The sequence below is a fragment of the Octopus bimaculoides genome, chromosome 9 (assembly GCF_046866305.1).
Source record: "Octopus bimaculoides isolate indiv1 chromosome 9, ASM4686630v1, whole genome shotgun sequence".
Classification (NCBI taxonomy): Eukaryota; Metazoa; Mollusca; class Cephalopoda; order Octopoda; family Octopodidae; genus Octopus; species Octopus bimaculoides.
Genome location: NC_142936.1, coordinates 17,162,263 through 17,177,122, shown reverse-complemented (window position 1 = coordinate 17,177,122; position 14,860 = coordinate 17,162,263). Strand labels below are relative to the sequence as shown.

Below are 14,860 nucleotides of genomic sequence, written 5' to 3'. Positions count from 1 at the left end.
CTAATTTAAACGCGAGACTACAGGATCCGACGAAGCACGTAGTTTTGTTACGATGAATAAGAGAAAGGGATCCTTTGTCTGCGAAAGGAAGGGCCTGCTAAAAACATCAGACTTTTCTTTTTACCACAAACTAATTTATCTTACATTGTGAATTGCTGTAGTTATACCCTAAGTTATGTCTATAAGTTTTACTTATACTTAAATATATACATAAGAGTGAGAAGAAGAAAAAACAAAAACAATTGACCACCTTAAGTTGGAAATTTTGGGGATGACTTTTGAGGCACGCCAACACGCTTGCAGCGTTGCCACGGGTGATGGTGAGGCTGATGCGCTGGAACAACTAAGCACCCTCACGAGTTACCTCTAAATCATTCGATCACCTTCTATCTTCTTAGGCGCCTGTGAAAGACGATGTTAATCAAGTAAAACAATCAGTAAATAAATACAAGCATGCTTAGTGGAGTCCTTGCTATCTTTTCCAAAGTCAAGGTCTAAACCTTAAGGCCGCATGTGGCATTCTAGGACATCAAGTACGGCCGTCTGTGGCCATTGGTATATTTTCTTTTTCTTTTGACATTGACTATCTTTTGTCTAAAATTATCATACGCCCTAAACTTAAAATACACACACATAGATGAAAGGAAAGTCAACTGTGTTTAGTGATGTCACTCCTAGAGGTTGGAAGCATTTTTCTTTGAACCCAATGAATTTAAACTCAAAGCAACAAGTATATAAAGGTAATATTTCCCTTATTAGCTCCACCAGCCTAGTGGGAGTAAGTAACTTCACGTATGATACACGAAGAGTTCCTGTCTCGTCCACCTTTTCATTGTGATCTGTTGTTACGCACTCTGTCGGTTACGACGACGAGGGTTCCAGTTGATCCGATCAACGGAACAGCGTGCTCGTGAAATTAACGTGCAAGTGGCTGAGCAATCCACAGACACGTGTACCCTTAATGTAGTTCTCAGGGAGATTCAGCATGACACAGAGTGTGACAAAGCTGGCCCTTTGAAATACAGGCACAACAGAAACAGGAAGAAAGAGTGAGAGAAAACTTATGGTGAAAGAGTACAGCAGGGTTCGCCATCACCCCCGGCCGGAGCCTCGTAGAGCTTTAGGTGTTTTCACTCAATAAACACTCACAACGCCCGGTCTGGGAATCGAAACCGCGATCCTGTGACCGCGAGTCCGCTGCCCTAAGTACTGGGCCATTGCACCTCCACTACGCAACAATATATCTTCATACATCCTTTTGATTTCGTAAACCTTTCATTTGTCAAACTTTATTGCTTCCACCATATGTCACGTACAGATACTATCTACAATACAAAGCATCTACCTCTGTTATTTTTATTTTTCCAAGAATTTCTTCAGATTCCTATGTTTTCAACAGCGGTGATTACGATTTGGCCCTATCAAGAAGTTGTATTTTTATTAGGTACATTTAACTTATGTCACCGGTATCATATTGCCAATGACACCGCCTACTTCGTACTCTTATAGTATGAAATAGCATTGAAACAAAATGCTTTTATCGCATCAGTAATTTATTAATCTTTATAACTTCAACTGATCTGTATATATTTGTGTAGCGATTATCTCATGTTAGGATGAACGCTAATATTTATGAATAACATACAGTGACCTACACGTTTTAAAGTCGGTGTTCCACACTTGTTTGATTTCATCCGAAACAGCTTTAATGGGACAAGGAAAATTGGATTGAAACTGTCAACAATTAAGCGATTAGCTTTCCTGGTCCTAATTATCTCTCTTAAAATTAAACTAGAAATATCTTTATCGATGACAAGATGTGCGTCTCTTTGGGAGGACCTATTCCGCAACGAGCGTTATGGTGGTAAAATAGAAAAAATATCTAAACCTCATTTTTTCCACACATGTTAACAGAGTCCCATGATATGCAAGAAAAAAAACTGAACCATAATCGATTATATACTGATACATCTCTTGGATCTTAAGAGGATATGAATATGGAAGATGTTAATCACACAACTGTTTCTACCATTATAGATACAGTTATACAGAGAAACAAGGATGAAAAACCTTTACGTAGTGCAACATTTACTAAACAGAGAACATTATGCAGAAATACTGCTGAATATCACTTTGAGATGTGTAAGAAAGTGTTCTCTTCAGAACATGAAACCTTTACTCACAACGAAATACATAACACAGAAAAACCTTATCACTGTGAAATGTGTGGAAAATCGTTTCTATATAGCAGTAATTTAACCAGTCACAAACGGATACACACTGGAGAGAAACCTTTCCACTGTGGGATATGCGGGAGATCCTTTGTCCAGAATAGTAATTTAACAACTCACAAAAGAATACATACTGGCGAAAGACCTTATTCCTGTGAAATATGTGGGAAATCTTTTGCTAATAATAGTGATTTAACCAGGCACAAAAAAATACACACGGGAGAAAAACCTTATAATTGCGAAATATGTGGAAAATCATTTACCACTAACTGTAAGTTAACAACACACGTAAGAATACACACTGGAGAAAAACTACACCATTGTGAAATATGTGGGAAATTTTATGCTAAGAATTCGAATCTTGTTATCCATAAACGTAGACACACTGGAGAAAAACCTTACAACTGTGAAATATGTGGTAAATCGTTTATTACTAACGATCTTTTAAAAATACACAGAAGAATACACACTGGAGAAAATCCCTTCAGCTGTGAAATATGCGGAAAATCATTTACTGTTAAATCTAGTCTTGTGCTTCACAAAAGGTTACACACTGGAGAAAAACCGTACCACTGTGAAGTGTGTGGGAAATCTTTTGTCACGAATTCTAAGCTTACATTGCACATACGCTGTCACACAGGAGAACAGCCATATCGCTGTGAAATATGCGGGAGATCTTTTATCTCTAATTCTAAGCTTACAGTTCACACACGTAGTCACACTGGGGAACAACTACAGTGCTGTGAAACTTGTGGGAAATCTTTTATCAGCAGTAGTGATTTAACAAGGCACAAAAGAATACACACTGGTGAAAAGCCATATTATTGTGAAATATGTAGGAAATTTTTTGTCTCTAGTAGTTATTTAGCAACTCACAGAAGAATACATACTGGAGAGAAACCTTTTGGGTGTGAAATATGTGGTAAATCTTTTGTGACAAATGGTCTCCTAAAAACACATAAAGTGACACACACTGGAGACAAACCTTATCATTGTGAAATATGCGGGAAAACTTTTATCTCTAATGGTCTCTTGCAAATACATAAAAGAACACATACTGGAGAGAAACCCTTCCACTGTCCGATGTGCGGGAAATCGTTTAGTACTAATGGTCAGTTAACAATACACAAAAGAATGCACTCTGGAGAAAAACCATATCAGTGTGAAATATGTGGAAAGTCGTTTGTTAATAAATCAAATCTTGTTATCCACATACGTAGTCACACTGGAGAAAAACCATTTTATTGTGAAGTGTGTGGGAAATCTTTTGTTTCTAATGGTTACTTAAAAGCACACCAAAAAATACATACTGAAGAGGAACCTTTTGACTGTGAAATGTGAAAAATCTTTCTCTTACAAATCTGAATTTTTAGTCCATCAAGTATGCATTGGAGACCATCTTGGTGAAATATTTTTGAAATCATTCTCTTCAAATTTTCATCTTGTAGTCTATAAATATGCTTTCATTTGAGAGAAATTCTTTCACTAAAATCCTCAAGAAATTCTTATTTGTGAATTTATTAACTTGTAGTTAATAAATGAACACATACAAAATAAAGAAAAACAGAGCTATGTCTGTGAAATATATGGGGAATCTTTCAGTGTGAAGTAAATCTTCTCTTGTAATCCACAGTTGAGCAGAAAATATAACTTTTATCAGTGTGAAATATGAGTAACCAGTAACTCACAGCTGAAAGTAGATTGGAGGCAAAAATTATCAGCTGGTAATCATTCTTGTCATATAATCCACAAATACACCCTGGAGAAAAACCTATTCATGTTATAAGTCATTCACATGAACTCATTAATTATTAGTAGTAACACAAAGTAATAAAACCTTGCAGATGTGAGAAATTATTCTCATTCACCAACCACATATATAAATATAAACGAGGAAAATATTGAGATGATTTTTTAAAAATATTCTCTACATAGAAGTAAAAAGGCAAAAAATGAATGATATTTATGTATAATTTTATTACTGAAATTTGTGACAAAACATTCACATTTGTGTGTAAATTAAAAATCTTATATTTGTTGGATATCTTCAGGGCAGTTGAATTGAATTTTTTTTTTTAAATTTGATTCACTGATGAAAACACTATAATAAAATATTAAAGAAAATAATCTTCATGTATAACTTACACAATTATACAGATAGTGAGTCCTGCATCTTGATACATTTGATGCTGTTAGAGCACTCCAGCATTTTGGGTTTTGTAATGGAGGTCATATTGCTTCATTAATTAGGTTAAATTCAGTGGGTTCACAGACGACTCAATATTTTCATTAGTTACTCTGACATGATGACATCCATGTTAGTTTGGAGATTGCCTATTAACGCATTTTCTATTTACTGCTTTGCTTCTGATAAGGTCAAGTCTACATGCATCATTACTGAATTAATAAGCATCTGCAAGATGGAAATATCACAGGTAAAAATTTGATACCAATTCCTAATTGCAAGCTATGAATTGCAGTAGAGAAAGGTTTATCCCTGCTGTAATTTAGTGAGGACTGAGTAGTACAAAGGCATCATCTGCCAAGGGTAAGGAATCACCAACAAATGGTGGATGCAACATATTGTTATAGTGCATGCCCTCATACTACTACTATTACTACTACCTTGTAATTTGCTCTGTACATGACCTTTGAGGTCATATAACATGCATATTACTTAGGAATATCTGACAGCACACTTTTGATTTGTATTAACTGCAGAGTAACTCTTATACAATTGTCATATTCACACACACATATATGAGATCGTAGTTGTGGCCACTGCCAATATTGAGATCATAGTTGTGGCCGATGCCAGTGTTGCATAACTGGCCTGTTAAAAGCAACCTTCAAGCACTGGGCGATATGCTGTGCTTGTGAAGACCTGTCGAGTCAAGTGAAATTGTAGTCATGGCTGATGCCAGTACCATATGACTGGCACCTGTACACTTGGAATGTAAAAAGCACCATGCAAGTGTTGGGTCTCATGGAGGCAGTGACAGGTGACCAAGACCTTTGGTGATATACTGTGCTTGTGTAAACCTGTCAAACCCATGTCAGGTTAATGGCATGTAAAAAACACCCACTACACTCAGTTGGTGTTAGGAAGGGAATCAAGCCATAAAAACCTTGCCAAATCAGATTGGAACCTGGTGCAGCTGACCTGTTTATAGTCAAACTGTCCAACCCATGCCAGTATGGAAAGTGGACATTAAACGATGAAGATATATATACATATAAGAGCAGGTATAGCAATGTGGTTAAGTGATTCACTTCCCCACCACATGGTTTTGGGTTTAGTTCCACTACATAGTACCTTGGGCAAGGCCGTTTAAAGCTTTGTGAATGAATTTGGCAGATGAAAACTGAAAGAAGCCTGTTGAATACCTGTGTGTGTATGTATCTGTGTGCTTGTTTACATTTGCATGCTACAAACATCCTTAGTTACAAGCAGTGTTGTTGCTGTCACTACTGTGGAAAAATAATTCTCTCACTTTGCACCTTTGAAGTCATGTAAAATAAGACAACACTTGTCCCACATTGCTAATTTGACCAAAAATGTTATTGAAGACCTCATTTGGGAGGCTCTACTGTGCCTACCATATTCTCTTGATATAGCACCTTTGGATTTTTAACTTTAACAGTCACTCTCCAACAGCCTAATGTATTTCATTCAACAACAATATGAAACTAAAAATGTGCCTCAATGAATTCTTCGAGTCAAGACCTGATGATTTCTACCATCAAAGTACCATATTTTAACATGTTTAAGGAACCCACTTTTTGTCAAAAATTAGGTTAAAAAAATATGGTATACATGGATAGTATTATCATCCCTTACAAAACCTTTTTCCAAATTTTAAGCCCCAAAAATTAGGGATTCCTTATACATGTTAAAATACAGTATGTGTCATCTTTTTTGTAAGGTTCACCAACACGAGATCAGCTTTTAATATGTCTATCCATATCTTCCTCTCCCAGTTTCTTTCCATCTGGATATCCTGACACTGCTTTATCCATCTGCTATCCTCTGAAAGCATCACATCTGCATTTATGCATAAATGATTTAGTTTATGTATATCTTTCTATCTATCTATATATATATATATATATATATATATATATATATCAACTGGCACCCTCATTATTGTAAGCAACGGAGTGCCAACAAACAAACATATGCTGGTGCTAAGGTGATTTTTGTGAACTCTAACCTAATACACACAGACACACCTCTTTCAATATATGAATGTGAGGTGTGTGAGCTCATGCTGATAAGGTCATGGATTCAATTCCTGGACTAGGTGGTGCATTGTGTCCTTGAGCAGTACACTTAATTTCCTGCTACTCCAGTCTACTCAGCTGAAAATGTGTACCAACCAAATGCTAATGCAACTCCCTCTCTCTTTGGAACTCACACACAAAGTACAGGAAGCTTATATATACGCGATTCTGCTTAAATAATGGAACTGCAAATACAATATCTTTGCGTATCTCACGTCTGTTTTCACTCCTCCACTTCACTCTGTATTTCATCTCTTCTCTATAACTATTACTTAAGCATTTTCTTGCACCATCTCTGATGATGGGATATCTAAAATATCCTGGAAACAGCTGCAAGATCTTCTCATTGTAAATGTTCTGAAAACTATTCACAGCTTTGGATTTTTTTTATCTCATTCTGTTAATTTTTATATATATATATAGCTGTCACATCTCTAATGTTCCACGTGTTGAGGGTGAGTAGATTGAAAAAGTAATTATGTCTGCATTGGAACCTAAAACAATTATTGATAGTATGGTACTTACTACTAAGTTATACTTGCTTGCATGAGACAGCTATGCATGCATGGCAGTACATTTGTGTGTGTGTGTGTACACACACACATTCCATTTTATTTCTGGGGAAACAAAGCATTAGAATGCAGGACCTGGCACCAGTCCTGCTTCTCCTCAGATCAAAGATTTGAACAAAGTTGACTCCAACTTTGTGCAAGAATGAAAACGCTAGCAAAATGCTGCTCCTCTAAATGAAAACCTCACCTGTAATTGTGGCTTTGTGGCATGAAGCAAAGCAGTCCTTGCTGTCCACTCAAGAAAACACATAGTAAATGATCCACAAGCACTTGAGCAAACCAAGTCCTCAACTTGTTTCCTTTACCAAAAGATTTGCAAGGCACCAGCAGGCCTCAAGAGATACGTTCATGTCCATAGAACATGATTACTTTATTTTACTGAACCCTCATTTGTCATTCACGAGAGAAACCATCAAATATATATATATATATATATATAGGTGCAGGAGTGGCTGTGTGGTAAGTAGCTTGCTTACCAACCACATGGTCCCAGGTTCAGTCCCACTGCATGGCACCTTGGGCAAGTGTCTTCTACTATAGCCTCAGGCTGACCAAAGCCTTGTGAGTGGATTTGGTAGACGGAACTGGAAGAAGCCCATCATATATGTATATATATATATATATATGTATGTGTGTGTGTTTGTTTGTCCCCCCAGCATCGCTTGACAACTGATGCTGGTGTGTTTACGTCCCCATAACTTAGCGGTTCAGTAAAAGAGACCGATAGAATAAGTACTAGGCTTACAAAGAATAAGCTCTGGGGTCAATTTGCTCAACTATAAAGGTGGTGCTCCAGCATGGCCACAGTCAAATGACTGAAACAAGGGGAAAAAAAATGTATGTATATATATATATATATATATATATATATATATATACACATAAATGTATTTTTTTACATCTGTTTTTCTCTGCCTGCATGCATTGGTCAGATCCTATTCAATGGCGTCTTGTCATCTCTTTTATAAGATTCAGCATCATGAGATCAGATTTTACCAATTCTGCCCATGTCCTCACCTTCCATGGTTTCCTTCCACTTAGATATCCTGGCAACTCTTCACTCACTTGTTGTCCTCCATATACATCACATATCCATACGATCAGTCTTCATTCTTGTACACTAACCGATTGTTATACCTAGTTTATCTCTCAGCTCAGCCGTCACTCCAGCATTATACATCAAGCAGAACATGCTTCTTTTCTTTCAACCTTTACACATCCTCTTCATTCAGTGTCTTTGTCTAACTAACATCTAGCATTGCACTTCAAACAAGCATACACTGTACCTTTCACTCAAAGGCAAGGGTAGACTGTATGATGTCAAGAGAATCCTTTTGTTGCCAGTAGAAGTAAAAACCTCCAGAGCTTTTTCCACCCTGTCCTTATTATAGTTACTATGCTCTCAGACTACCCTGCTCCACTGTTGATTAGGTTGCCCATGTAACAAAAGCAATCAACTACGTCTTTCCAAGTACTAAAAGAAATTTATTTTACTATTGTCGCTGACTACTAAACTACTTGTGAACATCTGCCATATGTGGAACCATAGTTCACATTGTGTACACAGTATTAACTTCCTACTTTTCTGCACATTGATCACCACCATTACCCTGATGGCAGTGAAATCTTGTCTTCATTGGTACTTCAGTAGAAACTTTGGTGTCCAAGTTTACTCGCAAAGCATCTCAATTCTAGGTTTTGCTTCCATATCTGTAATTCCTTTAAGTCTTTCACAAATACTGCTATAAGGACTGGCTTCACGGCAGTTCCCTCTTCATCTATCCATATACACATCATCATAATATAGGACAACCCTTGGCTGACTAAAGCCTTGAGTGAATCTAGTAGATGAAAACTGAAAGAAGTCCATCATACATGTATATATATATGTGTGTGTGTATGTGTATGGTACTATCTCCTTGCCTTGACATTCTAATCTTGTGAAAACATGTCTGGTCATGGGGAAATATTTCCTTACTTGGAAACAGGAAAGGCATAGCAAAAGGAAGGCAAATGCCATCCAGCTACAGAAGATTTGCCTCAACAAATCTGTTTGATTCTTGCAAGCATGGAAAAGTTGGAAGTTAAAATGATGATGATCTTCACCAAAATTTCTCAGGCCAGAACTGATTGAAAGATGGGAGATTACAAGTGAGTTTAGAAATGTAATTTTCTGGTAGACTGAACTCTGCAGAAACTGTAGTGGTGGTCACAGGGAAGAGAAACAGACTACAGGTGATGAAGCATGTTGTTGTTTCCAGCTTACTTTTAAGGCAATAGTGATAGTATAGCAGAATCAAGAGATTTATGGAAACAGAGATTTCTTGTTCCTATAGACCAAAATAGATACCCATAAAAAGAACAATCTTTAAAAGTTTGGTGAAGATTGGAAACAAAAATGTTAAGCAACAGACATACAAGAATTTAGACACCCATTTACGTATCACTGAGACTGTCTTCATGAAATAACATTGCTTGGTATAATCATTGATCCTCATCTGATTGGAATAAGCAAGAATAGTAATATTAGTTTCATATTTTGTCACAAGGCCAACAATTCTGGGGGAAGAGCCAAGTCAACTACATCAACCTCAGTAATCAACTGGTATTTATTTTATCAACCCTGAAAGGATGAGAGGCAAAGTCAACCTCGGCAGAATTTGAACTCAGAACATGAAGACAGATAAAATGCTGCTAAGCATTTCGCTCGGCGTGCTAATGATCCTGCTAGCTTGCTGCCTTAGTAAGAATAATAATATTACATAGAATATTTTTCCACCATAGTCAACTTGGCCTTCTATTCACCTGAGATTTAAGTACCAATAGTGTATTATGGTTATTGCATACCCCTGCCCTAAATACTTGTTATTTCATTAATTTCTACCAATAATGCAAATCCTCTCCATTGTTTTAACATGACAATAAAACTGACTCTAATTATTTTATCTAGTTACAATGATAATCTTGTTATGATGTATTGGAATGAAATAAATGCAATATATTTGACCTCAGTACAATTTCATATTTGTTTCACCCTAACATAGTTAAATAATAAAGTCCTTCACTTTGTTTACACCTGTAGAGATTAGGATATGTTGATGATTTACTTAAAAATGTTTTCATCATGTATCCATGTTGGTTATTTGTATTAGTTTAGGCAGTGCTGGTGGATGGATTTAAGTTGATATGGATGATGCTTGAGTGCTGAAAATCAAAGAGATTTGAAGAGGTAATAGCAAGCAGATTCACAAGAGTTGATGTTGTAGGAGAGAAAACTAAGTGCACACTGAGTTTTTCTCTGAACTTTCTGTGCATTGAGAAAACTCAGTGCACACTGCCATTTTGAAATTACTTGATCTGACAAGATATTTATAATCTAAAAGAGATGGCTGAAGGACTAGGGACCTCTGGCAACTGATACACAAAAGCAGGTAGCAATATACATGTCCTGAGTAGACATAGTCCTACAAAATCTGTACTGTTGGCAACTGGAAAAAGAGTGAAAGGCTTGGGGAATCTAATTATTTGCAACAGTTTGCATCATATTCAGATATCAGAAGAACAATAGACCGATAGTTATTTAGGTCAAAGACATTGCCTTTCTTGAGAATGGGACATACTGTTGCCCGTTTCCATGACCATGAAGAAAGAAGAGTTTACTGAAGTTAAGAGGCTAGACTGGAATGGATAGTTTGAAGGTAATGGAAGAATGATTTCTAGAGCAGGTGTTTTCATGCTTGGCTGAAAAGGAAAGTTTTAAAGAACACATGCCTTGTGGAGTTAAAGAAAATGTGGAAAGTTACTCCAAGAGGGAAATGCTTACAAATAGTCAGGGGACCAAAAAGTACTGGCTAACATTTCAGGAATTATCTTTTACATAATGTCAACAAGACAAAATGGCAACAATTCAGTTATCCATTCCATAAAAAACAACTTATATACAGCTTATGCATTGCCAGGCGAAAATACCAGAATCAATATAAAGAAATTAAAAATAGATGCTGTTGGGGATCAGGAAACATGTCTTTCCTCAAACTCTGGCTTGGGTATCATCAAACGGCTACATCACAAGCTTACCTCTATTTAGTGTCAAATAATATCAACAAATTTTATAGCTTCACGGCAAATAGTTACTGAAGATGTTTGGAAAATGTGCAACTTTTATCATGTAGTTGAACTGTGGATTCTGTTGTTTATGGTTGTCAGCAAAAGTTTCAGTGAGATATTCTATATACAAAATGATAAGATTACACTTAAATAATAAACCATCTACAGGTTAATTAAAAATATAGAGATGAGGTGAGCCAGAGACATTGAATAAGGATAACTTACAAATCATATCATCCACTTTATAAGGTTACCGTTATAATGACACATGCAACTAAATCAGAAATAAATCATATGGTTCTGGGTTCAGTCCCACTGCGTGGCATCTTGGGCAAGTGTCTTCAACTATAGCCTCGGGCCGACCAAAGCCTTGTGAGTGGATTTGGTAGATGGAAACTGAAAGAAGCCCGTCGTATATATGTGTGTTTGTGTTTGTGTTTGCCACGCCCCCCCCCCAAACATCACTTGACAACCGATGCTGGTGTTTGCGTCCCCGTGACTTAGCGGTTCGGCAAACCAGATCGATATAATAAGTACTAGGCTTCCAAAGAATAAGTCCTGGGGTCGATTTGCTCGACTAAAGGCGGTGCTCCAGCATGGCCACAGTCAAATGACTGAAACAAGTAAAAGAGTATAAAAGTATAAAGTAACAGCAAAATTATTCAGTTAACGGGATACATTCACGATAAAATCTAAACCGAAATATACGCAGTGGATGCATAACGTCCCAAATATAGTGAAAGAATACAGATATGCTAATATAGTAAATAAAATATTTTCTATTATGGTTTGTGTATTTATTCCTAACACAATGCTGTTATCTGATTTATGGGAATGTATTTATCTGTTTAATTTTCTAGTCTCTAACATTTACATACAGACATGCATAAAACTATTAGTGGAAGTCTTACGTATACATCTATATATATAAAAAAAAGAATTTACAGATAAAAAAGAAGGAAATCAGAAAATAAATAATGAAAATAGGGGAAATGCACACTCCTTGAATTATATACATTATATCAGGAGATAAACATTGCCTTCTAAATACTTAGAGACATTCCATTATTGCGTATAACTTGCGAGACGCAAATCAGAAAGGATTTTGGTTTATTAAATTTTTTTCTCTATTCTGGAAGTATGCTACACACACGAGTATTCTTAAAGAATGTTTTTGTTTAAAATATCGAATTAAGAAGTCACCACGCCAAAGTATAGTTATCGTTATATAAAATACTGTTGGGAAGTTATGACCACAGTTCTATCTTCATTCCTTTGTGAGTACATTTTATGATTCTGCGATTAATTTCTGATGTTGGGTATGTATGCTGCACGTTGCTAAAATTATCAGATTACCCAACATGAAAGTTATAGGATTCATAAAATTACTAGTTATCCCCAACGTGAATATTCATATGATCAAAAATTAAGTAGGGCGCGTGTTGTTTTGAATTTACCACAACGCGAATGCGACACAACAATTAGTCTTCTTCATCAATACATACATGTGAAGCTAAATGACTTCTGTGGGTGAATGATTTACCACAGATATCACAACGATATGGTCTCTCTCCTGTATGAATGTAATTGTGAGTAGTTAAGTGACATTTTTGAGAGAATGATCTACCACAGATATCACAGAGATATGGTTTCTCTCCTGTATGAACGCGTCTATGTTTAGTTAAGGTGCTTCCTCCAGAAAATGATTTACCACAGATATCACAGTGGTATGGTTTCTCTCCTGTATGAATACGTCTGTGTTTAGTTAAGACACCATTTCGAGAAAATGACTTACCGCAAACATCACAATGATATGGTTTCTCCCCTGTATGAATACGTTTATGTATTGTTAAATCACTACTAGCAGAAAACGATTTATCACAAATATCACAGTGATATGGTTTCTCTCCTGTATGAATACGTTTGTGTTTAGTTAAGTGATGACTTTGAGAGAATGATTTATTACAGATATCACAGTCATATGGCTTTTCTCCTGTATGAATACGTTTGTGTATTGTTAAGGTATTTATTTGAGAGAATGATTCACCACAGATATCACAGTGATGTGGTTTTTCTCCTGTATGAATGCTTTTGTGAATAGTTAAGTGACTTACAGCAGTGAATGATTTACCACAGACATCACAGTGGAATGGTTTTTCTCCTGTATGTATACGTTTGTGAGTGGTGAGGTTACCTTTTTGAGAGAATGGTTTGCCACAAATATCACAGAGATAAGACGTTTTTCTTTTCTCTTTCATTATATCACGAGAAATACCAATTCTTTTAGACGATGTTTTACATTTATACTTGCTTAATTCATATACTTCATTTTCCATAACTTTCTTCTTTTCTTTTGTATATTTTACATCTAACAAATATTTCTTGTGTTATATTTGAATCGACTAAGATCTTTGTCGATGTCTATCGATGCTGCAAACACCTTTGTAATCCAAGTTAAATTACAATACAAAACCATCTTGTATATATTCCAGACAATGAAGCTGAAAGTAGCTCAAGTTGATTATATTCAAATCTCTGTAAACAAAAATCTTCCACATTCGGATTGTAATTAATATCTATTCGCACATGCGCATGACAAAATTTCGGTTGAGGAGCATGTCCGGTAAATTGACTACGCACGCGCGCGCACTGTCTAACAACAATTCTGATTGACAGGAGACAAGCCCCCTTAACTACTCTATTTCTGTTGTAGGATCACCCTTAGTCCAAAACTAGATGCACTTGCTGACACTTTCTCGTTGATAGGATCAAACACAGGTAACAGCTCCCTCTTCAGGCTACTGAAGGTTTTGACCAGATCAGTTCTATAGAGTAATTAGGGTTTATTCTTTTCTGCTAGCGGCAGCATGTACCTACTTTCTTACTATCCCCAGGAAATTATGTAGCTCACATTAGTGGGATCTTCCTCCTCTCTTACATGGATTGGACTTCATCTCCTCATTTGAAAGGATTTGATTCAGGAATTTAACGTTATCTCTTTGAAAACATATTTCTCTGCGTTGGAAGTTATTTATGCATTCCCAATTTTCTTCAACGTTGCATGAAAACACGAGTCATGTTCGTTTTCCTTCCAATTCCTGTGGTGACTGGATGCTAAACAGTACTTGGAACCGGAAAAACTGTTGTTCCCATGAACGGCCATGGATTAACTTGTCCTCCACTGGCTTTATCTATTGATACTGTGACTAGCTACTACTGTGTTACAAACACATTCTGTTCAAACTTATTCCTTGCAAGGCAGGCTACTCTCATTTGAAGTCGGTTCAATCTTGCCATAGGATTAGTGCCTAATAATATAGGATTAGTGCCTAATAATATTGGATTAGTGCCTAAATTACGAACAGTTTTAAAATAAATGCTTTGCTTCAAACATGATACTGCTGTGTTTATTAATAGTATTTCCTCAACAAAAAAATGGTTTCAGGAAGATTATGTAGTAATCTCACGATAGAATAAATTTGTTTTATTTTAAGGGCGTACACCTTCTAGGAGCTGTCTCTTTTGTCTCTCACATATTAGTTTGTTGCAAGTTCAAGTTCATACACAAAAATTTGACTAAACCTAGATTTTCACATTTGGTGCTGCTCAATGACATTAGCTCATGATAGATTTTTACTGGTTTTGTATTTCTAAGGTTGAGACAAC

General features: G+C 36.2%; 2 protein-coding genes across 2 annotated transcripts; one reads left to right on the top strand and one right to left on the bottom strand.

Moving 5' to 3' along the window:
* The first annotated feature begins 853 nt into the window (after positions 1 to 853).
* Positions 854 to 5,348, top strand: LOC106881701 (uncharacterized). The gene has a single exon (XM_089357199.1). It carries the CDS (start codon positions 1,992 to 1,994, stop codon positions 3,570 to 3,572), a length of 1,581 nt encoding a protein of 526 aa, XP_089213325.1. The 5' UTR covers positions 854 to 1,991; the 3' UTR covers positions 3,573 to 5,348.
* Positions 5,349 to 8,551: 3,203 nt separating this feature from the next.
* LOC106881704 (uncharacterized) lies at positions 8,552 to 13,817 on the bottom strand. Its single transcript, XM_052970324.2, has one exon. The coding sequence runs from the start codon at positions 13,528 to 13,530 to the stop codon at positions 12,676 to 12,678; it is 855 nt and encodes a 284-aa protein (XP_052826284.2). The 5' UTR covers positions 13,531 to 13,817; the 3' UTR covers positions 8,552 to 12,675.
* Positions 13,818 to 14,860: the final 1,043 nt, after the last annotated feature.